Source organism: Chionomys nivalis, chromosome 4 (assembly GCF_950005125.1).
Source record: "Chionomys nivalis chromosome 4, mChiNiv1.1, whole genome shotgun sequence".
NCBI classification, from domain to species: Eukaryota; Metazoa; Chordata; class Mammalia; order Rodentia; family Cricetidae; genus Chionomys; species Chionomys nivalis.
In genome coordinates this window covers 22,363,148-22,390,084 of record NC_080089.1, presented here as the reverse complement: position 1 = coordinate 22,390,084, position 26,937 = coordinate 22,363,148, and the positions used below count along the sequence as shown (strand labels likewise).

The following is a 26,937-nucleotide window of genomic DNA, read 5'->3' as shown; positions in this document are numbered from 1 at the left end:
CCTCATCTTACAACTGAATATTGATGCAATTGCTTTATCACTGAGAAAAGTAATGGCAGACCATATCTGGTTTGCTCATACAGTATCTTCAGTCTGGCTGCCATTTCCCCATCAGAGTCCACGTTTTACCGGGGCTCACTGCTCTCATCCAGAGTTGAGCATCTGCTGGGCAAATCAGGAGAGTCCAACTATCATTTCTTCCTTTTGTTGGCTCTAGTAGCAGAGATTCAGGGAAGTGAAGGAAGTGAAGGAAGACACTTCTCTAGCCCAGCTAAAGGTTCAAAGGAGAAAGATACGCCTCAAATGCACAAGGCCTAGATAGTATTTGCCACCACTGAAAAACAAAGGGGGGAATAGGAGGATGATTCTAACTAAGATATGGGGGCTCATTTGTGTCATACAATTCTTATATTTGCTATCTCTATACACCCAAAATGTTGTTTTCAATATGCATGCAAACTTTACTCTTGGTAAAGACACTGAAGGAGTGATGGGTTTTTATATAAAAGAGGTAGTGTTAAAAATGTGGAAGACTCTCAGGCAGAAGTATGTCACTCCTGTCTGTGCCTCTTGCCATGCTCCTTCTGCTGACCCTGGAAACCCTCCATTCCTCTGGCTCCCATGCAGCTACTTTCTCGCAGTTTTCCTCTCGTTCACTTCTTGGCTGCTTCTCCTTAATTTCCGATGTTGGCTCCTGCCCTTCCTCCTACCTGACCTCTACATGCTGGAAGACCTTTCAGCTTAGATCAGTCCGCTTCCCTTTTCTCTCCCCACAGAAGGGAAGCCATCCAGCTCGGAATCCACAAATGGGTCCCATCTCCTGTCGACCCAGCAGCAGCCGGGGCTTCTCTCCTGAGATCTAGTCAGCTGACATCTACACGTGAGTGCAGTGATGCCTCTCAGATGAAGCCACACTGAACCTGCACCCCAAACCCATTCACCCCACACTGTGCTCTTAGCCCCCTTTCACCAATAACATCAATGACTGCTTTATAACTAACATCTAACATCATCTGACTCTTTCATTTGCCTCAAACGCAGCAGGCCCATCACTGATGGCTGTGCACTCCAGTCTCTGAAGGACTCCTTAGAGCTTCTATTTTTACCTCTATTGCCACAGTATCAGTCACGTGGCCCCTCACCTGTATGTCTGCAATAGACTTAGCTATCCTCACTTTGGATCCAGTTTTTTATCAAAACATTCCCCACACAATAGGCGGAGTACTTTCTTAAAACATGCTTCAAATCATGTTAAGATATTTAAGATAATCTATTGGCTTTCTGTTTTTTGTTGGACAGCTATCACCTAATTCCTTGTCTCAGAATGGAAGGAAAAGGATGTGATATACCCTCCCTGCTCACTCTTTTCCTCAGTAGGAACAAGAAATATTCTATAAGAAAGGAAAGGGGAAATGGAGGAGCAAGGGGCCTAGAGTGCTGGAAAGCTGTATGCCCCGTGGCGTGGTTGTAGGGAGGAAGACGGGGTCTCTGGGGAGCTACACCAGGCATCACTCCTTGTAGCTGCTGGAGGCCTTGCCGCGAGCATTGCTAGTTCTGCTTCTGCCACTCAATACAGCCCATAGCTCTGCTCTTTAGCTGGATAACTGTTTATTATCTGGCTTTTCCACAAGAGGGGAAGCTCTGTAAGGACAGGAACCCTGTCGTCACCATCACCAACGTCTAGCACATGAACGAACATGGTGACACTAACAGCCTACAAAGGACAAAAGTGAGCACATCACAGAGAAATTTTAAGTAAACCAACAGGACAGTGGAGTGTGCTCTGGCCAGTCCTGCACGTCATGGTACAAGATAAATTAAAGTCTGCATGGATTAAAGGAAAAGTGAACTTGAATAAACAATGGGGATCAATTTTGCTAAATGAGATTGAAAATGACTAAAAATAAGTAAGCAATACTTTGATTATCAGAGAAAGCCTCAGTGAAGTTCATTTCACGAAAGGAGATGAAACAGAGGTCAGTTTAACAATTAATTTGTGCAATGATTTCTAGTTCCAGCATAGATCCAAGAAAGCCAAAGATGAGCCCGGGCTAAGAACTGACATGGAGTCTAGGGAGAGATCCATATGCCTCAGGAGTAGAACACAGCAGGCCAAAGAAGAGGCAGGGGGAGAGAGTGGGCTGTGGGGAGACTGGCTGAGGAGAAACGTTGTGTCATGAAACAGACAAAGAGGAGATAATGTCAACTTTACTCAAGCCACTACAAGGCAAGGACTATTGGGTTGTCTTCTGTATTCTGGCTGATTCGACTCTGGAGATGCAGGAAGGAGTGACAGGGTCTCGGTCCTCAGACACAGCAGTCTAGTCAGCTGATGGCAAGATAGGAGCGTCTAGCTGGGGACGGTGGTGTGACACCGAGAGAACAGGAAGTTCAAAAGATCTTGTGACCACTACATGGCACTAATTGTTTTAATGACCACTGCACATATTTCATAAAATTAATTAGAAAACATTCCCTATAATTACGTTGGTTTCTTTTATGAAAACTGAAATATAGTCTTTGATCAGCAAAAAAAAATTGAACTACAGAGATCCAATAATATTACCATTAATAAACTAACTTAAACACAAATGATCAAACACATAATTATATTAACTAGTCATATAAGGAATATGTTTCAAATAATAAAATATCCCAAGTTCTTATTAACTGAATAAAGGAACAAAGAAGAAAAAAGGTAAGTCCCAGGCACATAATTCACATCCAGTCCCCTTTTGGCATCGATTAATTAATTAATTTATTAAATGCATTGCACTTTCTATAGTACAATTTGTTTGAAATCTGTTTCCATATGTGGTGTGTGGGAAGTCCTTCTGTATATGTGTTGCTTTTATTGGTTAATAAATAAAAAAGCTGGCATGAGCCTATGGAAGAGCAGAACAGAGCAGGGTGGGAAAACAAAACTGAATGCTGGGAGAAAGGAGGTGCAGTCAAGGAGAAGCCATGGAGTCCTGCCAGAGACAGACACGGGATGGAACCGTGCCGGTAAGCCACATGGCGATACACAGATTAATAGAAATGGGTTAAATTAAGATATAAGTGCTAGACAATAAGAAGCTAATAGGTCAAGCAGTAATTTAATTAATACAGTTTCTGTGTGGTTATTTCGGGCCTGAACAGCCTGGAACAAACAAGCTTTCTCATTAAAATGAGAAAGCAACAGGCATGAGCCGTGTTGTTGGATCGGCCCTCGTGTACATAAATGATTTCCATATTCAATCAACTTGTAACGGAAAACAGAGTGGTGTAAGAGTTCCAATGGCTATCTTAAGTGACTGGTTCCCGAATAGCTTTAAAGTAATGAACATTCCTCTCCAGCTGTTCCTACAACACATATGTATTGACGGCCCCCGCCAGAAAGCAAGCTCTTTGAAAGCAGGGTTGTGGTGGTCTGGTTGAACCGTGTACTCCAATATATAGAGAGATGCCTGGGATAAAGTAGGCATTCAACAAATTTCACCCAGCTATCTCAATCTTGCCTTGGAATATGATGTAATTTTCAGTGGAAATAAAGTATAAATGATAGAAGAATAGGTTTTTCTATGAACTGATACATTCAGTTTTTAAAATATAACTAGGGATTTTCCTAATTTTGAGAGGGAAACTTTGAATCTTTAAACACAAGATTGCAGTCAGCACATGCTGCATTTCCAAGGGGCGAGGCACTACACTTTGCATGTTTCCTACTATGTCCTCACTATCTGCTACTCTCTGCCTGTAACCACAGTGGCCGTGACCTGGAGCCTGGCACCTCTGCCATGGTCAGCAGGATGGCTTATTTGTTTATTTGTAGCTGTAGTTATTTCCAAGATTATTTTTAACAAATGTCAAGAGTCTCTTAGTGGCACCAACACGCAGACACCCTGCTGGGGTCAGCATGAACCACGGCTTCCGACGGCAGAATCAGAGCCCTTTGGTGACCTTTTCCACATGACCCTCAGGTGCAGCTCAGAAAGAAGACTTAAGGCAGGAAGACCCAAGACAAATGAGGTGCATTGAATGAAAGTAAATTACTTATAAAATAAAAGGGCAAATTAATATAGACATAATTGAAGAGATAATGTAATAGGAGAAAAAGGACCAAAATTCATTCACATATGTATGAAACTTTCAAAGAATAACAAAATAAACGAAGAAGAAACAGATGAGACAGACAGTCTCTACAACTGACGAGGCTTCCTAAATGCATGCTGATGACCCCTAGAAACTAAAGAAATGGTTGTGTTTGGCATTTTACTGTTACATGTAAACTAGAAGAACTGCACTATTCAGTGATTTGTTAGATGGAAAATAAAACTTTTCAAAGTTCATTATAAAAAGACTGGCAACACAGACATTCAGCATGACAGTTCTGTCACCCTTGCTTGTCATGACTCAACAGTGTCATAAGTAACAAGTTTCTGTTTGGGCCAGCATTAAAATGAGAAAGGAACAGGCGTGAGCCGTGTTGTTGGATCGGCCCTCGTGTACATAAATGTTTTCCATATTCAATCAACTTGTAACGGAAAACAGAGTGGCGTAAGAGTCCCAATGGCTATCTTAAGTGACTCGTTCCCGAATAGCTTTAAAGTAATGAACATTCCTCTCCAGCTGTTCCAAAAATCCAAAAGACAGTGAAAAAATAATTAGTATACTTTCAATAGTATTCATGAGACAGGTTTATCTTATTGTTGAAATTTTGATTCCTCAGAGAGATAGTAGGAATTGGGGATAAAAAGCAAGGGGAAGAACACAGCTATATATTTATTATAAATTTGAGGAGAGCCCACACTGTATGACCACTGAAGTTCCCTGACTTCAGGGAAGGAGAATGTAAGAGAGATAGTTCAGAGGGTGAAAACTGGGTAGGGGAGGGGCTCCATGACTGTGAGCCCTATGAAGTAGGAATCCTTCATAATTTTATTTTTATTGCCAGAAACTGAAATAAACATCAAATTTCAGTCTCATATCAGAAAAAAATCACAAATGCCAGTAGAATATGTGAGAATAGTTATTTTTCAAACAATACAGTCTCGGAGCTAGTCTCCCTGAGGGACACTTGAGGGTGGCTGAGGGACTCCTTTTAACTGTACAGTTTTTAATGACATTGAAAACTACACACAATTAGGTTTGCACTGCAATATTTCACACGAGAACAGTCCAGGGAAAAGACGGCTCACATTCATAGCTGGGTGAGGGTAAAATGGGTGCCAACACTTTTATATTTGTGCATATGGGCCCATGAAGTCACACGATAGTAAAGACATAAGAATGGTGATGTCCTTTCAAGGGTATTCATCTCCCGACATTCAGGAAGGTTCTTCCTGATTGTCTTTAGACTGTTGAGCAGTATAAACACCAATATGAACATCTGCGGAGGAAGAGATTCCTCACCCCATCACCCCCTGGGATCCTAGGCCTGCATCAGCATCTCCACTTGCAGGAGCCTGGGCTTTGGTCATCACAGTGTAATTAGTTGCTGACCAGCACGTCTATCAACAAGTATTTGCTAAGCACACACTGGGATAATGTTGTTTCATCAGGTCTTTGATGGTAGGCTTTCCTCTGCAGTTCCTCTAATCCTAGACTCAAATATTCTTCCCCTAATCCTCCATTCCTGGCCTCACAGACTCCATTACCCCAGGAAAGAATGTGTGCCCTCTTTATAACTGATGGGTTCCTCTACTTAGTCAGATAACTTCATTTTCGAAACAATAATGAAACAATACACTGTTTGAAAACAAAGGGTTACCTCATTTTTTCACGTAAGAAAAAAACATGTTTCCAAAAGCCTAATCTGCTACACGATTGCTTGCTGCCTGAACTGACCGTTTCTGTGGTTACTACAAATCACGGTTAGTTTCTGATCTCACCATTTACCATTCTTGTGCTTTCGGAGATTTACTGATCAAAGTCTACACACCTGCATCAACCCACATTCCTCCCTTTTCAGTCTCCATAAGCGTCAGCTGTGGGCTTGCGTGCTTCCTGGCTCCTCTGTGTTAACACTACACAGTTTACATGTAGTGTCAGCTGTGGGCTCATGTGCTTCCTGGGCCCTCCGTGTTAACTCTATGCAGTTTACATGTATCTTAGCACAGCTTGTTCCTCCCCAACGCTTCCCATGGAAAACAACCAGCAGAGAGGCGGGCAGAAACCAGCCACAGGTCTGCCCAGTGAACAGGTGTGTGGTGGAGAAGTGGGAGAGAAAGAGAAGCAGAGTGGTTCACACACAGTGGAGAGAATCTGAAACGAAGATGGGAAGGCAGTAGGAACAGGCTGACGTGAGTGGCTTAGACTGCCACCTGGGGCCATGTGATGTATGGGTCCCAGCTGCTGCTCAGGGCCACATCGGGGTCTGTGGCCCTACCACAGCCAGGTCTGTGATGATATGCGTGGCCTGTGTTAACATCAAAGCCATGAGGATGCTTGGGGGCGGGGTTCCCACCTAAAGCCATGTTGACATATGTGGGTCACGCTGGCCTCGAGGCCATACCGATCTGAATGACCTGCCTGCCACTGGAGGCCATGGTGACATCCAGGCCAGAGCTGCAGCCAAGGTAATGTCTGGGCCTGTAGTCTAACAGCAACCATGGTCTGTGGTGATGTACCTGCCTCTGTTACCACCAGGGACCGTGAGAGAGCTGGCCCCAGTGGCCTGGGCACTATAGAACTGGTCTTGGCCCTCCCTGGCTGCCTCAGAAAGAGAGCCCCAAAACTGGATCCAATGGTGTGGGAACAGGAGAGCCAGGCCAGACCTTTGACAGTCCTGGGACAATTGTACCCCACCTCGCAATGGGAGAGCTGGCCCCAACCCTCATCTGAGGGGGACGATCCTGGTGGAGACCCAGACTGAGCAATTCAAGTACCATGCAGGCCCATAACCAGGGCTTTGAGGTGTCCTACCCCAACATCTACCCCAACATTGACCTGTTAGAGCACATGAAGGGTTCATGCGGAACCACAGCTGCAGAACCATGACTCGGGGCAATAGTAGGTATCCAAAAGAAATTTCAGTGAGGGTCTAGTATTGATGGTGTACCAGAAGTCAGAGGCCTTGAACCAAACCATCAACTCACTGCAATGAACTGTAGTGATATTTCATTTGTATTTTAATAAATAAAGCTTGCCTGAAGATCAGAGAGTAAAACAGCCCCACTGGTCAGCCTTACAGCCTTACACCTTTAATCCCAGTAGCCACATTAGTTTGCCCTAGAAACTGGGTGGTAGTGGTGCACACCTTTAATCCCAGAACTAGAGAGGATTATAAAACGGGAGGAGACACACAGTTTCATTCTGAGATTCCTGGAGGCGGGATAGTCATTTCAGACTGAAGTAGAGGTAAGAGCCAGTGGCTGACTGTTTTGCTTTTCTGACCTTCAGGTTGAACCCCCATTTCTGTCTCTGAGTTCTTATTAATCGTGCTACAATGGACGTTTGTAAGGAAAGCTGTCTGGGCATTAGGGTACACTGCGCAACACACCACAGTGACCAAGACCGCTGTGACAAACGAATACGGGATGCGGAGGAAGGGAAAGACAGAAGAGTGAATTTTTTTTTGTTTGTTAACAAAATTTGTTTTATTTGCTAATTTAATTTTAAAAATTATTTTATTTTGGAGGGACTGGGAAATGAGTGAGATTGGGGTGCATGATGTGTAATTCCCAAAACATCAAAAAAAGGAATTATGTTAAAAAAAAAAGAAAGAAAGAAAACAAACATCAGATATTCGCATCTTGCTATACCATGTGACCTTCAAAACACAGTTTTTAAAGAAAAAAATATGAAAAATTAAAACATGAGCATAGCTTATTTTGTCTTCCACTGGCCTCCTGCACTGGGCAGAGTCTTCTTCTTAATCTTACTGACGCCCCCTCTTCTTTAGCTCCTTGAAATCCATTACTCTCTCCAGTCTCTTGTATCTAACCATTCTTCTGCAGCTAAGATGCAAGTCCTGAGTTAGCCACTTCCTATGACCTCATTCCTCGGAAGTTCAAACAGTTGCGAGCTAGCAATGCTAGCCTCTGACCTAAGAGAGCCAGGAGTTCTTTTCCAGCCTCAATGCCACGCTTAAAGTTTCTCATGTCTACACGATCACATACGTTATTCCTGTGTGGGCCGTCATGACCTGGGATGCACTGTAAATGAAATGAAACACATAGAACAAAACACCCACTCACCAGCTCACCCTTCCCACCAGCATTTCTAATGTTTGGTTGTAGGCCCAGCCTTTAGTGGCGGAGATGTCTCTCCAGCCCTCCAGCAGCAATTCTGAAGCTTGGATGAACTTCTATCTCAGACCTCCTGGTCCTGAATGCCACCATCAAAGTAACACTTGCAAAACACTGCCTCGGAGGCCGCAATGAACTCAAACATTTAACATTTCAATGCTCATTTGAATGTTCTAAGTGTGCACAATGAGCATTTCTTATCTTCATATTAAGAATAGCACCAGTAAAATTGAATTTACATATCACATTATTTACCCTTTAAAACTAGATTGTGGTCGGTTTTCATACATTCAAAGCTGGGCATGAGATCACTGCCAAATTTGTAAGACGTCAGCCATTGAGGCTCATTGGCTCCCTCCTCTTGCACAAGGCAGCCACAAATACACTATGCTTCCATGATTTGCCTATTTTAGGCATGTTATATTGTTAGGTTTATAGCTAATGTGTAGCCTTTTGTGACTGGTTTCTTTCCAGCTTCTGAAGTTCACCCATATCACAGCATGTGTTAATACTTGAGTTCTTTCATTACCATGTGACACAGAACAGAATATTATAAAGAATATTGTGTGTATATGTCACATGTATTTATCCCTCCTTGGTTGATGGGTATTTAAATTACTTCTACATTTTGACTGTCCACGGTGTCTCTTCTATGGTAGCACTAAAAATCAAGGAGATTATTAATAGGCCGCTTTAATAATTTGAATAAGAGATAAAGGAAGAAATCTAAAAGTGAGGGGATTTCGTTGAAATGGGGGAATGAGACTGTCCAGGAAGCAGGAAGAGGGGCACCAACAGATAAGGCAAATAGAAAAGAAAAGCGTCAATAAAACCCAGAAAAGACAGGCGTGAGGGATGGGTGCAGATCCCAGAACTGAGGAAGTGAAGGACAGAACGCTCCCCTGTGCTGTGCTGAAGCTGCCCTAGACGGACAACTGAAGCCGTGCACAGGGGCACATTTCTCCAGTGTTTTCTTCAGGCTTTGTGTTAGCCCTGTAACGACAGGAAGAGGGATCCCTTCTATCACATAGGAGCAACAACAATTAAGAGACTGTGGTTCAGAATCTCCTTGAGAAACACATAGATGAAGTTTGATGTTCTTTCTGCCTTTACTGACTTACAAGAAAAACCTAGCATACACCCAGATCCGTGGTATGTACTGACTCTTCTTTGTGTTTTTGTGGTGCTAGGATGGAGTGTTTGGATCAATCTCTTTGCTGGTCTGCAATGTAGCATAGGATGTGAGATGAGCTAGCACACATTTCTTCCCATCAAATGGTTGGCCAGCCCATGGCACCAGTTTCTAACTACTTCATCCTGTGCCTTTCCACTGTTAGAAATGCCACCGTATCATGACCTCTTCTTCAGTTACTACTGTTTCGACCAACTTATGCGGCATTGAATCTGCAGGTTTTTTGGTAGAATAGATATTTTCGCAGTATTATTCCTTCTGATCTATGAGCATGGGAGGTCTTTCTATCTCCTGAGTCTTCAGTTTTTCTTCAGTGTTTTAAAGTGTTCACTACAGAGGTGCTTTACTCCCTTGGTCAGGCACTGCCGGTTATTTTTGAGGCTATCATGAATGGGATTGTGTCTCTGAGTTCTTTCTTAGAGTGTCTGTCTTTGATATATTAAGGCTACCAATTTTTATGCTGATTTGTTATGCTGCCACTTTGCTGGAAAAGCCTACGAGTTCTAATAGTCTGCTGATGGGCAGTTTAGGATTTGTTATGTACAGAATCTTATATGTCTTATAAAATGTGCAAATAAAGATGCGTTGACTTCTTCTTTCATATTTGTGCCCTAGTTACTTGTTCCTATTGCTTTATTTCTCTAGTAAAGACTTCAGAACTGTCCTAATAAAAGGTGGGAAGGTAAACATCCTTGTGATGGAGGAGTTAATTTCATTGGTTAAATAAGGAAACTGCCTAGGCCCATTTGATAGTCCAACCCTTAGGTGGGTGGAGTAAACAGAACAGGATGCTGGGAGAAAGAAGCCGAGTCAGTGAGTTGCCATGATTCTCCCACTCCAGACAGACGCAGGTTAAGACCTTTCCTGGTAAGCCAGCTCGTGGTGCTACACAGAATATTAGAAATGGGTTAGATCAATATGTAAGAGCTAGCCAATAAGAGGCTGGAACTAATGGGCCAGGCAGTGTTTAAAAGAATACAGTTTCCGTGTAATTATTTCGGGTAAAGCCATGCGGACGGCCGGGTGCCAGGGACGCAGCCCTGCTGCTCTAATTACTACATCCTTGACCTATTCCTGATTTAGGTATGAATACTTCGTGTTTTATCCCCCACTTAGTGGGATGCTGGCTCTAGGTCAAATAAATAAAGGTCAAATGAAACCTTTATTAGGACAAGATATATTCTCCTATTCCTAGTTTCTTCAGGACTTGTATCATGATGGAATACTTGATTTTGCCAAAGTCTTTTTCTGTGCTTATCAAAATGACCATGTGCTATCTGCCCTTAAGTCTATTTACATAATTCCACATATGGTATTTATTTTAGTTGTCAGCTGACACAATCTAGAATTAGAAGAGATTCCTAATGACTCATTGCGTAGATCAGGTTGGCCTGTGGGTGTGTCTGGAAGGGGTTGTGTTGATTACATGCACCGATGTGGGAAGACCCAGCCCGCTGTGGGCAGTCCAGGTGTCTGACCAGATAGGAGTGGGAAAGCTGAGCTGGGTGGCAGGTATACAGGCGTCTGCTTTCTCTCTCTGCACGTGACTGTGGATGTGACTGCTGATTCCAGTTCCCGCCACTAGCACTTCGACACGGCGATGACTGGAGCCTGGAATTCTGGGTCAAATCTCTTGCTCTTTTGGAGTTGCTTTTGTCAAGGTATTTCATTTTGGCACAAAGGATTAAAACTAGGCCACCAGCATTTATTGATTTACAGGTATCGATCCATCCCTGCATCTCTATCATAAAGCCAAACTGATCACAGCAAATGATTTTTTTTATTCTTTTTTAATTAAAATTTCCACCTGCTCCCCGTTTCCCATTTCCCTCCCCTCCTCCCAAATATTGCCCCCTCCCCCCCAGTCCCCTCCCCCTATCCCCACTCCTCTTCTCCTCCCCCCACACCATTCCCCCTCCCTCTCGATACTGAAGAGCAGTCCAAATTCTCTGCCCTGCGGGAAGACGAAGGTCTTCTATCTATGTCCAGGAAGGTGAGCGTCTAAACAGGCTAAGCACCCACAAAGCCCGTTCATGTATTAGGATCGAAACCTAGTGCCATTGTTCTTGGCTTCTCATCAGCCTTCATTGTCCGCCATGCTCAGAGAATCCAGTTGGCCTGGAGGGATGGCTCAGCCGTTAAAGGCTAGGCTCACAACCAAATGATCTTTTTAAAGTATTCTTGAATTTTCAGTGTGGAAATACTTTGTTGAGACTTTTTGTTCTACTATTTTTGTACCTTTGTGCTGTTGAGAGGTTTTACATTTATGCTCACTCAGGACACTGCTCTACAGTTTTATTTTCCTTTCCTTTGTGTATGTGTCTATCTGATTTTTGTATCAGGGTAGTAATACTAGCTTCATTTTTTCTTTTAACAAAAGAAGTGTAGCAGTGTTATTTTGTGTCCTGTTTCTATGGGATTGTTTGAGAAGCACTGGTGTCAGTTTTCTGAAGGTATGATAAAACTCACTGTTGAATCTACCTGATTCTGGACGTTCTAACTGGAAATTTTTAATTACTTCTTCAACCTTATTGCTTACAGAAATGTTGAAGCTTTTTATCTGGGTTTAATTTTGTTAGGTCACAGATGCTCAGATATTCACCCATTTAATATTTGGATTTTCCAAATTAATGGAATGTATGTTTTTAATGTAAGACCTACTGATTTTCTGATTTGCATTGGTATCTGTCCTGAGGGCTCCCTTTGGTCTTACATGTAACAGATCTGGATCTTCTCTCTTTCTGTTGATTAATATGGCCAAGAATTTGTCAATCTGGTTCACCTTTTCATAGAACCAACTCTTTGCTTCATTGACTCTCTGGGATATAGCTTGTTCTTGTTTTTCTAATACCCAAAGCTGCATCATCATGTTATTTGAGATCGTGCTGATTTTTCAATGTACGTACTTATATTTTATAATAATTCCAAAAAAATAATGATTCTGAAAAAGGAAACATTGCTTGATAGAAATACAGAATGTCTGAACTTGAGAAACAGAATAAGAAAAGAGTTTCTAATCCAAATGAAGGAAAGAAGATGAGAGGTTCACAAAGTGAAAGAAAACCTCAAAGGAAGACAGAACACATAGAAGTAGCCACATGTGCCCTTCACCATGCAGTTCACTGGCCTGGCACGGGAGGGAAGGTTTGTTCTTCCACAAAGGTAAGTCAAACAAAATCTGGAAAGTCCTACTCTTAGGAGAGGATAAAGACCTTCACAGGAATCAAATCCAATGTGTTTTTGTGACACAGTCATTCCTTTGGTGGCTGGTCATCAGGGGAGAGAAATCCATTTCATCATGCTGCATGGCTGGGGAGGCAGTGGTCAGGTACCACTTTGACAGAACCTATTCAAAACCGACATGCTGGGGGCTGCGATGGCTCAGCAGTGAATATGCTCTCCGCACACGCATGAGGATCTCAGCTGAGACTTAGTACATACATAAAACCAGGTGTGGTAACGAGTACCTGGAACCTCAGCACAGAGGGAGAGGGCAGAGTGGCCCTGGTGACCCATGGCTAACTATCACAGCCAAAATGGTGAGCTTTAGGTTCATTAAAGAAACCCTGTCGGGAGCCCACCAAGGCCAGCTGGTCTGGGACTGAATAAGCATGGGTTGAAACTGGACTTGCTGAGCATGGCGGACAATGAAGGCTGATGAGAAGCCAAGGACAATGGCACTAGGTTTCGAGCCTAATACATGAACTGGCTTTGTGGGAGCTTAGCCTGTTTAGACGCTCACCTTCCTGGACATAGATAGAAGACCTTCGTCTTCCCGCAGGGCAGAGAATTTGGACTGCTCTTCAGTATCGAGAGGGAGGGGGAATGGTGTGGGGGGAGGAGAAGAGGAGTGGGGATGGGGGAGGGGACTGGGGGGAGGCGGCAATATTTGGGAGGAGGGGAGGGAAATGGGAAACGGAGAGCAGGTGGAAATTTTAATTAAAAAAGAATAAAAATAAATAAAAAAATAAAAAAAAGAGCTATTGAGGAAGACAACTCAATTTCAATGTTGAAAAACCCTATTATTCTCATATTTTATTATCTTTTTTATACCCATCTAGTTTGGACTTTGAATTTTTTCATTGCTAAGAAATCATTTTGTTTAATCTTTTGCTTTTCCCCATCCATCATGTTCTTTCCCACTCAATCTCCTCTTTAATTTACTTAATCTTAGTTCTCCTCTACTCGCCCCCTTTCCTGCATCTTTCCTCTGTCTCATTCCTTTTTACCATTTCTATACTTACCCCAAATGTTTTTAACTTCACAGTATCTTACGTAATGTAGGAGGGCAATGATTGAGACAAAGTATTAGGACATATATGTAAAAAAAAATGTCCTTATGAAATTCATTACTTTCTTTGAAAACTTAACTTTTGTATTCAAAAAAAATGGATGAAAGAATACAGAGCCAACCTTGCCTCAAATGGAGAGCATAAATGGATATCTAGAAGGTATTGTTAATTCTGGGCAGAGACACAGGACTCTTACCCATCGGCCACCTTTATCAACTCGCACTCTGATGACCACAGCTGGAGTCAATGCGCAGGCAGACACAAGGAGCTCTGTGGTTGGGAGAGGGAATAGTGGGTAATATGAACCAGGTACAGACGTCATCTTAGAGCCACTTAAACGGGAGAATCACAGGCAGGGATGGAGATGGGTGGACGGTCAATAATAGTTAGGGAAATGACAGAAGACTCCAGAAGGCTTGTCGGCAGCGGGCAGGGTAACTCTGAAGAGGTGAGAGACTCCAGCTTGAGTCAAAGGGTAAACAGTGATGGCATTTATTGATGCAGGTGCTATCCTCAAAGTACGCCCACCTCACTTTAATTATAAAGTAAATGCATTGTCCTACAGCAGCCAAACATTCATACCCTTCTCTAAATAAACGCCCTGTTTGTACTGTGTCAACTCGACACAGGCTAGGGCCATTTGAGAAGAGACCTCAACTGAGAAACACCCAGACCAGACCAGCCTGTGGCCAAACCTATGGGACATTTTCTTAATTAGTGATTTATGTAGGAGGACCCAGACCACTGCGGGAGATATCACCCATGGGTAGGTGGTCCTGTGGGTGTTAAAGAAAAAAATGTATCAAGCCAGTAAACAGCACCCTCCATGGCCTCTGCATGAGCTCCTGCCTCCAGGTTCCTGCCCCACCTGAGTTTCTACCCTGACTTCCCTAGGTGATTGGCCACTGCCTAGAAGTGTTACCCAAGCAAACCCTCTTTTCCCATGTTGTTTTTGGTCATGGTGTTTTATTAGCATAGACCCAAGCCAAGACACTACTTGATCGTATCGCTGTCCTTCTGGAAGAGTCACCTAATCAGTGTTGGGATTTTATATTAATGTTTATTATTATTATTATTATTATTATTATTATTATTATTATTATTATCACCCAGTATTTAGTCAGAATTTGTGATGAGTCAGGTTCCTGCTAAGCATTTTCCATATATCGCTACTTTGAATTTTGTATGCTCTATAAGAAAGCTTCATTAAACTTCTATACAGAAGTTGAGAAAACAAAAATACACAGGTAATTTTCCTACTTTGAAAGCCACTTTTTACAAACTTAGAAAGTGTAATAGTCTCTGTAGAAAAAAGGCCAGAAGTTATTTAGTAATTCTTCTGAAGCCCTTTCCATATGGAATTCATATACGTTTCCTTAATAAAAGGCTTAAACTTATGAAAATTCAAAGACCAACAGTTAGGGGATAGACAGATGGCTCAGTGGTTAAGAGCACTGGCTGCCCTTCTAGAGGATCCTGGTTTGATTCCCAGCATCCACATGGCCTGCTCACAACTGTCTGCAGCTCCATTTCTAGGGGATGTGAAACCCTCTTCTGGCCTCAGGGGCACCAGTCACACAAGCGGCGCACATACACACATGCAGGCAAACACTCACACATATGAAGGAAATACTTTTAAAAGACCATTAAGTTAAGCTAGGCTAACAATATGAAAATAAATAACAAATGCCTTATCAAGACTCTTGTGGAAGTTCAAGGAATTAAATTTAAATCCTGCCGAAAGGGGTATTTGAAAGAAGTCTCAAAAATAACATGAAAGACTTAAAGCAAGGGAGTCGTTGCCTCAAGTTTAGAATCCTAAAGTGGGGGACTAATGTCTCCCCAAGGACACACTACTTACTCTATTCACACCTGCGCTCTGTGCTAAGATTTACACTCTGAGCTTTCTCCCATCCACTTAATGTAACAAAGGCGCACATAAAGCTAATTCTTGTGTGGTTCACATCATATCTCAAATTATATAGTTTCTAATCCATATCCATAAAAAGGCTCATCGTCCTTTCTAAACTTTCTTTGCTTTTCCCTCAACTATCAACTTCCTTTTAGATCTGAAATCGAACAAAGTCAAAGAAAATATAGCTGAAACTATGGCCTGTCATGCCTCCTGCCTCCTGCGAAGACTTGCCAATCCTGGGTCATCTTCACACTCTTTCTCTGTGTTCAGTTTGCTCTGGCATCCCTGTTTCCAGACTCATGACACTTGCCCTCCATGCTTCGCTATTAAGACCATTGTTTATTATTTTTATTTATTTATTTATTATTGTGCACATAAAATAAAATTTAAAGAAACAAATAAAGGGAGTAATAAAAACTTCTGTTCTTCTGAAGTTTTTTTTTTTTTTTTTTTTTTTGGTTTTTCGAGACAGGGTTTTTCTGTGGTTTTGGAGCCTGTCCTAGAACTAGCTCTTGTAGACCAGGCTGGTCTCGAACTCACAGAGATCCGCCTGCCTCTGCCTCCCGAGTGCTGGGATTAAAGGTGTGCGCCACCACTGCCCGGCCTGTTCTTCTGAAGTTAAAACTCTCCAGATATCATGAGTTAGCTTCATTTGTGTATGGATTATAATATATGTATATACTTGGGAGATTCAAGTATTTGATTTAATCAGAGTTACTGAAATGTTGTTCTAGATACCAAAGCCATAAAAAGCAGCTTTTGGCAGCGGAAGGTGAATCTCTCAGTCCCAAGCCCTGGCAGGGCTACAGCAAGTCATGTTCATGGATGAGAAGATCAGCTGGACCATCAAATCATCCACAATGGACTAAAACCAAAACACCACCCCTGTCTTCTTGCTGAGGGAACAGAACATATAGAACTGAGTTTTATAAAATATATTAATGAAAGTGAATTCTTTGTAAGCTCCAATTCCAAACAGGATGATAGAAGTATCAGAGAAATGGTTAAGGAGAGCCCAATTTGATGGTTCTGCAATACAAAAAATTTTCCCAGGAAAGTTATATGAGAGTATGCTCATAGTTGATAAAGGCAGACAGAAGAGACAGGAGGCAAGGGAAGCCATCCGGTGTGGACTCCATCTGAGGACCTGGGGCTAGGAGCGTCAGATGAGAAAGACTGTGACATCGCTTTTCTAGGTCTGGGTGACCTTCCTCAATATCATCTTTTCTAATTCCATCTATTTATCTGAAAATTTTCATTGTTGAGTTTTCTTACAGATTAATAGAGTTGTGGAGTCCAGTTCCAAGTGATACACCCTAGAGTACAGCTCCTGCACCCAAGGCCCAGGGACTGTTGAGGAAGAAGGGGCAGAAACATGGCTAAGAGCCAGGACCAAGGAGTTCTCTGGGAGGGTGTGCATCCTAGTGATGTCAGAAGTACATCCATGAAGTCTCACCAACATGACTGCCTAAACATGAGCAACAGACATGCTAAAGTGTGCGAGGGAAAAACCCCAAGGCCTCAGCCCTACACAAAGAACTACAGGCAACTAAGGAATGCCAAGAGAGGGAGGAAGAGGCTTCCCCAGTGAAGAGCACACCCATTAGTTGTCTAACATCAAATGGCAGCCAAGGGAATATATATACAAGTAACATTAGATAGACTAAAAAGGCTATATTTAGGAATATATATATATATACACATATACACATATACATATATGTGTATGACAACAATGAGAAAAGAGGCAATGAATTTGAAAGAGAGCAAGGAGAAGTATATGGAAGGTTTTGGAGGGAGAAAAGGGAAGGGATAAATAATGTAATTATGATATAATTCAAAAATATAGAACTAATAATAATAAAAGAACCACAGAAATAATAATAAAAGGAATGCTGAGGAGGGAGAAATAGTCTTCTCTAGGGAAGAGCACATCAGATGGTTATCTAACACCAAGAGACCAGTCCTGAAAACAGAGTAGCATTATACTGACTCAGTAGGTTGTATTTACGTATTTAGGAATACACACACACACACACACAACAATTACAAAGTCATGAATCTGTAAGAGAGCCAGGAGGGTTTGGAGGGAGGAAAAGAAACTGGGACATAATATAATTATATCATAATCTCAAAAATAAAAGAAGGTTTTAAAAAGACGGCCATAAGGTCATTCCTGGTGGGAGAAGGTTTTCAGACTCTGGCCCCCAGGGAGGATGTCCTCATTGGGCCTTCACTGCAGTGATGGAAAGGGCACATCCAGAGTGCCGAGCTCATAAAGTCGTGAGGCTGGAAGAGACCATAGAGCTTCTATTCGAGATGTTTATCCATCTGCACTTTAATAGGGAGCATGGTAAAATTACACACACTCCTGACTTTTAATACTAACCACTTAGTCACTGCCATCTCAGGCCCTGGTTACCTCAGCTGTTAAGTGCGGGAGGTGAACCAAATGATTTCTAAGTCCAGGTCTAAATTTTAAAACAAGATTGTGTCTGAAAAAAACGTCTGTCTGCCTGTGTTCATATAACCACTCCATGCCAGTCCACTGCAGCCTTGTATAAGCTAACAAAACTCCCCTGCAACCATGTATATTCTAACACTCCGCCATACCCTTGTTTATCCTAACACACCCGTGTACCCTGTACACTAGTCAGTCCTTACAGCTATACCATCATTGTGAGATGTACAACTATAGATTGGAGGCAGAAATAACTCACGGCATTGCTTACTATTTCTGTGATACTAGCATCATGCCACCTATGGAGAGAAGAAAAGTTAAGCACAAACTAATCACACAACTTCCCCGGGGAGCTCTGTCCTCCCGGAGAGGGAAGGAGTCTGGGAGAAGCTGCTCCGTGACCTCTTCTGCCTGCACTACTGGCACAGCTGGGGCGAGAAGTGAACGTGCACTGTGCTGCTCTGTGTGTTCTGGAGCAAAGCACAGCTGGCCAGGAGGTCTGTATCCTGTACCCAACACTTCCAGGACCTGGGTTACCTCTGGGCAAGAGTCTTCTCCTGCTTCTGCTGTTTGGCACAGAGCAACATTGCGACAAGGCTCATCTCCCTCAAGAACGCGCTAAGTACGGGGATAAAACCTGTGAAGATTGGAGTGGCGGGAGAAACCTCAGGTGCTCGTGAGCACCATGGTGAGAAGGGACAAAGCACAGCTGCTCACAATTACTCACAATTAGAGCCACAGTGGGGGAGGGAGGGTCACCAGCAGGTAAGCACTAACGGCATGACTGACAGACAGCAAGTCTCTGGCGCACTCAGCCAAGAGAGCCCAACCAGACAGACGTGAAGGGCACAGCTTGGCTCCCACTCCTAGGCTGTGAACAAATGTGTTTCTTGTTTTCCTCTTTTTATTTCTTCCTCCACCTTCTCCCCTTTCCTCTGTCTCTGCTGTCCACATACACAAAGTTTTTACACTGACAGCTTGCATATTCCAAATCTAAGATATACACACAACCTTCTGGTTGCTCAGTTACTTGAAGAAAAATGGACCAAGTTCCATGACCAGTAAGTGCAGCTAAAGGAGACTGTGGTCTTCTGCTCCCAACCAAGCTGGATTTCCATAGAAACAGCTGCACAACCACAACCTCAACTGACTGGAGACATTTTCTTCATTTTTTTCTTTTCCTGCCGACGAGATAAAAATGTCTTGACAAAGGGAACACTGGCTCGGCGTTCAAGGGTCTAGTCAGTCATAGTGGGGAAGGACAGGTGACAGGCGCTTAATACATCTGGTCACATTGCGTGTGGAGCCAGGAACAGAGGGATGAATACCATTGGCTTGCTTTTCCATTTTGCAGTCTGTGCAGAAGGAATGGACCAGCCCAGGGATGAGTATTCCCACATCAAGGGACTTGGCACAGATGCACCTGACCCCAGGTGAGTCCAGATCCTGTCAAGCTGACCACACTGATCATTAGGCCCAGGATCAGATCTGCTGAGCCCCTCCTCCCACTCCTTTGAGAAACCCCACAGCTTTTCCTGTGGGTAGGCATGGAGGGAAGGCCGCACACGCTGTGCCAATCAGAATAAAGAGCTTTCAGGTCCTTCCTATCACAGCTCAAAGAGTATAATAACTTCATAGTTACCCCAGCCTCTTGAGAACACAAGCCGGATGTTTGCTCATTGCTGGACTTAGAGGATGGATCATATACACCCACAACAACAGCACAACCATTGCTTCGATTCCAAGCATGGGGCTAAGCATTTTACAAAGAAAGTCCTGCCAGCAAGGCAAATATCATTATTCTTTTTTCTTTCTTTCTTTCTTTCTTTCTTTCTTTCTTTCTTTCTTTCTTTCTTTCTTTCTTTCTTTGTTTCTTTCTTTCTTCCTTCCTTCTTTCTTTCTTTCTTTCTTTCTTTCTTTCTTTCTTTTTTGTTTGTTTTTGTTATTCGAGACAGGGTTTCTCTGTAGCTTTTGAGCCTGTCCTGGAACTAGCTCTGTAGACCTGGCCTCGAACTCACAAGAGATCAGCCTGTCTCTGCCTCTGAAAGCTGGGAATAAAGGCATGAGTCACCACTGTCTGGCTAAGTATCATTATTCTTAACCATCTAGGCCAGTAGTTCTTAACCCTCCTAGTGCTGTGACCCTTTAATACAGCTCTTCATGTAGTGGTGACACCCAACCACGAAATTATTCCGTTGCTACTTCATGACTGCGATTTGCTGCTGTTGGGAATTGTAATGTAAATGTCCGCTATTTGGCTCCAACAGGTCACGACCTACAGGTTGCTAGTCTAGGGGCAGACAGCAGGATTGGAAGAAACATCCAAGGACAGTTAAGCCAAAAGGGATAGAGACAAGATCCAAACACTGGTCTGTCTGCTTCTGGATCCTGAGTTTACCGGACTGTGCTAGGCAGCCTCCATGTTTATCTTCTGAAGATTTGCACCTGAATCCCCTCTTACTTCTAGGCATTCTGCTTAAGGGAGAAGGAAGGCAACAGCAAGAAAAACAGCACAGAGGACAGGACAAAGACATACATGAGAGAAGATGAGAATCACCCCAGTCCCCGAACTGTGGTGCCGTCTGTAGTAAAAACATGCCACAGCTGTGGTGTCTAATGACACCACTGGTTATTATAAGTTATTATACTCTGTGAGCTGCGACAGGAAGGCTAAGATGGGGAAGTTGGACTGGAGCTTCTAAGGCACCCGAGTGCAGTGTGACTGGCCATTCAGACCCAGACCGTGCGAAGGCAAGTTGAGATGTCTGGACCCTCAATGAAGGACCACATGGGGTCAACCTGGGTCACTTTCCCCACCTTGACGCACAGATGCCTTGGTCCTGATGCCTGCCTGCTCACCTCTCTAATCCCAGTCTTTCCCTTGGACTCTCGCCCCGTCCTCCGGTGATCACAGCCCAAGGAACAGCAGAAGGGACCTGACCCATCTGGATCGCATTAGTTCCTTGTATCATGCTATTTACATTCATGAAATGCAGTATCTTGAGATCACATTTGGTAAAACTTTTCCTTAAAACACTTTTATTCTCTAATCCTCTTTTTATTGGTTAGAAGCAAAACAAAATGGATGATATATTTAAAGGCAGAGACAAGATGGGGGGTGGGGAGACATACCATTCTAGAAATGTTTAGCAAGCAAATACCCGGAGAATATTTATCCACGTGGTTACCCTAGGATATGTGAGGGGAAACGTGAAAGCAATTTTCTTGGCTATCATCACTTTAATATGAAATTTAAACCCAAATACAGCTGCAGGCACATTCCCATAATTGGAGAGAGCACTGTCCTTAGGGAGGGTGCACAGGATGCTTACCTGGCATGACCATGGCCTGCGGGGCCGCAGCATCCGTGCTCAGGCAGAGGCGCCCACCTTTCGCTAGTCTATCACACAGCAAGGTGATGTGTTTCTTCAGCCGGGTAGTGTCTTTGGGTATGCTCAGTTGGCTGTTGAGGTTCAAAGCCTGCTCCTTGGAACTCTTCGACAGGCAGGTTTTCAACAGGTGGGCTATGGCAGCATCCACTGTTTCTTCCCAGCCCTGCAGACAAAAGCCAGTTTGGAAGTTATACACAGATGACAGTGAGCCAAGCGCCCTTTTTATGGTTAACGAGGTTTTTAGGTGATGAGCTCCTAATTCTTCTTGACAGCCTCCTCCAAGGATCCAGGTGACTAAAAGTGTTGGTATGCGACAAGTGCTTTTGTCCTGTGCCAGGCATAGAATAACCAATGCCATCTATAGCCGGTGCATGCCTGTTTAGTGATCAGGTGGCTCAGACTGCCAGGAATGTCACGTCTTTTGCCTTACATTCTGCTGAAGAGGATCTGGCATGCACAGACCCCTGGATGGCACAGGAGCAACTGGGATGGAGCAAAGAGGCTGGCAAAGTTCAGCTTGGCCAGAGCCTCGAGGCTGTGACAACAGCTAACAGCACTATTTTCAAGAATGATTTTGGAAGCTATAAGGGCCAATCTAGTCCCATTTCACTATCATGTGACCAAAAAAAGACATAAATAGCTATTTGCCACACTTTTCTTAGAAGCAGTCGTTCTTGGCTAGTAAAGACCTGAGGAAGTGTGGGGTCGTCTTAAAATGCAGAGGCTGCAATTCTCAGAACATCAGAGCTGCCCTGGGGCATCAGCATCTCCCCAGAAGACAGCAGCACACTGAACTGGCACCCAAGGGAACACGCGCAGGCAGGCTCAAGCAGTGGGTGTACAAGGCCGGGAGAGCCAGAAAAGGCTCTCGTGAGGCATCCCAAGGACAACTGGGTAAGATCTTTATGATAGAGGGCCTAGAGGAATGAAAATTAGGACACCGTGCTTCCTCTGTTTCCTAGGAATTCTACCCAAAAGCCTGGCCTCTAGTCCTCCCTGCCCTATGGGTGGCTGCACACTCTCAGTGTACAATAAGTGCACAGCTCAGGCTCCTCCCACGCTGGCACACAGAGTTGGTGAGACTCTCTACATACCCACAAGAGCTTCCCAGTGCTTGCCATGAGCAGTAAGCCAAAACTTCTGATGCCACTGGCCCATTTCTATCTACCTATAATAGATGCCACCAGGCAAATCAGGGAAGAAAGAAACAACTCTGGAAATCCTTTAAGGGGACTTTAGAGACTTTGAAAAGTACCTCCAACTCCAAATCCATTAGAACAAGATAAACCAATAGAGGCTCCAAAAACATCTCTTTTTCTACTACTCACAAAGCAAAATCTACACTAGACTAACATCTACAGTTTCCTCCAGTAACTGTGAGGACATATTTCTAACTTCTTTTAGAGCCTTTGACCAAGTCGTCTGGAGGACAAGAGCCTTGAGTATCAGTACAGGCTGTGGTCACTTCACCATGAAAGCAGCTTCTGTGTCCTCTGGACTGGCCATCTCAGCAAGCCGCCATGTTTATAAGCAGACGACAGGAGCGTACGAGGACACAAACGGACGCAGTATTTAGTCAGCACACAAGCTCTATTGCGCAATTTCTTTCCCTGCTGCCAACTCGCAGAGAGAGTAAAAAACCATGTAGTATTTCCCAAACATAGCCCAAGAATGGGGTGTCTGGAGGGCAGTTCTGAGCACTTGTGAGAAAACATCAAGAAACTAAGACAGGAGTCTTGTGACTTCAGTATCTTCAAAAGCATGGACTAATTCTTGGAACATGCTTTCATGCCCCTCCCTTATGGGTGAGCTTGCTTTAGATGATTCGTTAAAACTGACCGTTGTTAATCCACAGTTATGGACAGCTTGACTTGTCATTGTCACTCACTCATGGGACGCCTAGTCCTCAGAGCAGTGGTTCTCAACCTGTGGGTCACAACCCCTTTGGGGGGCGCATATCAGATATTTATATTATGATCCATAACAGTAGCAAAATTATAGCTATGAAGTAGCAACAAAAATAATTTAATGGTTGGGGGTCACCACAACATGAAGAACTGTATTAAAATTACAGCTTTGGGAAGGTTGCAAACAACTACCTCAGAGTATAAACTGGATGGTGCTCTGAATGAAGTTGGCTATTCCATGAGACTTTCAGTCCGCCTTATTTTTAGGCTCCATTCTCCCAGGTTCTACTGCCAACTAGAGCAGGAAACAATACATAGCTATTTAGCATAGACAATGTTTTAATATAATGAGACATAGTGACAATACTTAGAAAGATTACTAATAAAATATTATTCAGAGGGCCTAAGCTGCTGCATAAATCCAAATACAACAACAAAAGAGAATGCTTATGAGACAAGAGCAGGTGACAGCAGATAAATCTCGATGTGGTAATACATGATTAAACAAATAGCATAATTACCTAATAAGATAGGAAACAAAACTCAAATGTGAGGAGCTGGGGGATAAGCTACTCTAAGTACCCTTGAGCTGTTGAGCCCAGCGACTTCATGAACACACACGTACCCACCTGCATACACCAAGCTTTTATTTCGTATTCATACTAATAACTTGCCTTGTATCTCAACATGAGATGCAATATTAACATGGGAAATTATCACTACAAACTTCTACTAGAGAAGTGAGCTTATATCCTGTTGGGAACCTAGCTTTGGCGCTAGTTCTCAAGTCCCTATCTGTGATGTTTACAACCATCACAGCTGAGCGGGGTATTGCCTAAGTAAACAAAACCATGTGTGGAGTGGAAGGAAGGGGAGGGATGGTTTCAATGTGCATTTTATTTTACTTTGTCTTCTTTATATCTCTTTTCAGCACTGGAAATTAACTTGTTCAGAGTCTGGGTTGGAAAGTTTTTGTCTCCTCTAGTCTAGATAATTGGACTTTTCGTTTTTCTCAAGATCTCTTGCCCACTGTGTGAACCTCATGCCTTAGCGCTCTCCCAGAGCCTCTGCCTTAGGCACCTCTTGGAATGTTGCGATAGCAAGCTGGACTGCCATGCCTCTACTAGGAGCCCTTTGAGGAACTGGACCACGGCCTTGCTGTATGACCAAACTCAAGAAAAACGTCCCAAAATAGGTAAAACCACTGATTTAAGTATAAAGCAATACATGATCTCTTTGCTTCTGTTTTCCTCTGTTCCCTCTAGTTTGCCATTTGGGGGACCACACAGAAGCTTCAGTATTTTAGGCTGTGGCTACACGCTGCTTTCTTTGTCAAGGTCACCAGTGGGTAAGAGCCAGCTGCAGGAAGAGCCCTCACTAGACTCCTATTTTGATAATCCCCAAATAGAAGGCAAATCTGGAGAAGTATCTAGAATAGCACAACAAGTAACCTTTTTATAGTATAATTTAATGTGCCACTTTCTCCATAGCAATCAAATGAGAATAAGGCTAGTTACCATATGAAGTGGTATAGCCTTACATGGTTTTTGTACACTAAATAAAACTGCAGGGGAAGTCTATACAGACATTTATTTTATTTTTATCTTTTTCTCTATGTATGGTGTGCATGTTTATTTGTGTGTATGTGTCCAGGCGTGGGTACTTAATTGCCACAGTATGTGTGACAAGATCAGACAGCAACTTTGGGCAACAGTCTTCCTCTTCCACTTTCTATAAGGCAAGGTCTCCTGTGGTCTGCCACTGAGTACACTCAGCGGCTGGTTCCGGTAGTTTCCAGGAATTCTCTAGTGCACATGTCATCTCCCAATGGAGGACTTGGATTACAGAGGTGCTCTACCAGTTTGGTCCTTTTCTATGAGTCCAGGGTCCAAATGTCAGGCCTCACACTTGCACTGCAGCCATAACCCAAACCAAATTCATATTTATATTTAAGAATAACATTTATGACTAAATGATACATGGCATTAAATACTGTCAAATTAAAAAAATGAAAGAAACTCAGATATGGCTCCTACATTTAAGTACCCTGCATCACTAATAATAAAAAAATCCTAAAACTATAGTGATGTAGAAAATAAAGTATATTTAAAGATTGGTTCACTTAAAGTGCTTTGAGGTGATTTTATCCTCTAGCCCTCGTTCTAGAAGCAAAATTTCTCCTATTTCTATGAAAGGTACTTCTGGTCAAGGATGCTTGTTCTGTGGTGGAAAAATCAAGATCCTATCTTTTTCCGTAACTTCCGCCCTCCAATTCAAACCAATCATAGACTCCTTAGAAAAAGACTTTAAACGTTATTCTTAGCTCTGCATTCAGTTGCAGATTCTGTGACAGCCTCCTTCCCAACATGTTCACATCTAAGAAGCAGGGGCTTAGCCAATTCTCCTATTCTCGGTGGGATCCAGCAACTGCTGGCTTTCTGTCTTGGGTCACACTGCATGTGACTTTACCTTAGCTTGTCTTAACGCGCCACTTCTGCCGAGCTTCATGCGGTGTTCACGCTGCCTCAGCTGATTCCCTGGTATTTAAAATGTCATCTATGGGTCAGAAAGGTGATTCAGTTGGGAAGGGTACTCAGTGCCAAGCTTGAGAACATGAGTTCTGTCCCTGGAACCCACGAGGCAGAGAGATCGGACTCCTGCACGTGTACAACATGGCACACATACACAATTTTTTTTATAAAACTGTGAAGACTCGTATGGTATTTTATCACTTACCAAAAATATTCTTATATGTGTAAAAAAGCAAGGTAATAGTATGAACCTAAATTTAGTGAAGCAAGATTTCATGAATAACTAAAGAAAGAATTTTTTCTTTTCTTTCTTCCTTTTTTTTTTTTTTTTTGCAAAGCACAGCTAAATGGTCCTAAGATACAAGGCAAAAAGATGCCCCCAAAGAAAGTCTGTCACTACAACACAGTTCATACATTCCTGCCTTTCGCAAGCAACACAACTGAAGTCAGCAAAGCCACCCATCTCTGGAATGAATGTGGTCTGGTTAACTTATGTTCTGCATAGGACCACTGTCAGAACAGCGAACATCGGTCTGTCTAACAAATTCCACTCGGAAGCATCTTCACCTTCAGAAGCCTTCACCTTCATCTTCACCTTCAGAAACCTTCACCTTCATCTTCACCTTCAGAAGCCTTCACCTTCATCTTCACCTTCAGAAGCCTTCACCTTCATCTTCACCTTCAGAAGCCTTCACCTTCATCTTCACCTTCAGAAGCCCATGACTCGGCTGTGTGAAGCTTCAAAGCAACACCGTAAGAGAGAACTGCTGAGGCCCACGCCAGTCGTGAGGGCAGCGCAGCACAATCTTAAGCAAGGCTTGATTGACCTTCTCCTTGATACCTTCCTGCCGTCACTCAAGGAGGCACAGAGCTGTGGCCTCGGCTACAGAGGTGACAGAAGAGAGATACATGGGCCAGTGAAGGCTGCTTACATATTTCTTCTTACTCAGGAGCAAAATATGCTTTAAAAAATGGTATCAAAGGAGGCTCACAGAGCTCTTAAAATGTTAAGTATT

At 43.2% G+C, this 26,937-nt stretch overlaps 1 protein-coding gene across 3 annotated transcripts in view; it reads right to left on the bottom strand.

Annotated features, from left to right (window-relative positions):
* Positions 1–26,937, bottom strand: part of Bbs9 (Bardet-Biedl syndrome 9) — a 426,177-nt gene that overhangs the window by 51,675 nt on the left and 347,565 nt on the right. For all 3 annotated transcript variants that reach the window (XM_057766969.1, XM_057766971.1, XM_057766970.1), the window contains one exon: positions 21,424–21,646. In XM_057766969.1, coding sequence (XP_057622952.1) covers positions 21,424–21,646 — 223 coding nt within the window. The remainder of the gene's footprint in view (positions 1–21,423; positions 21,647–26,937) is intronic.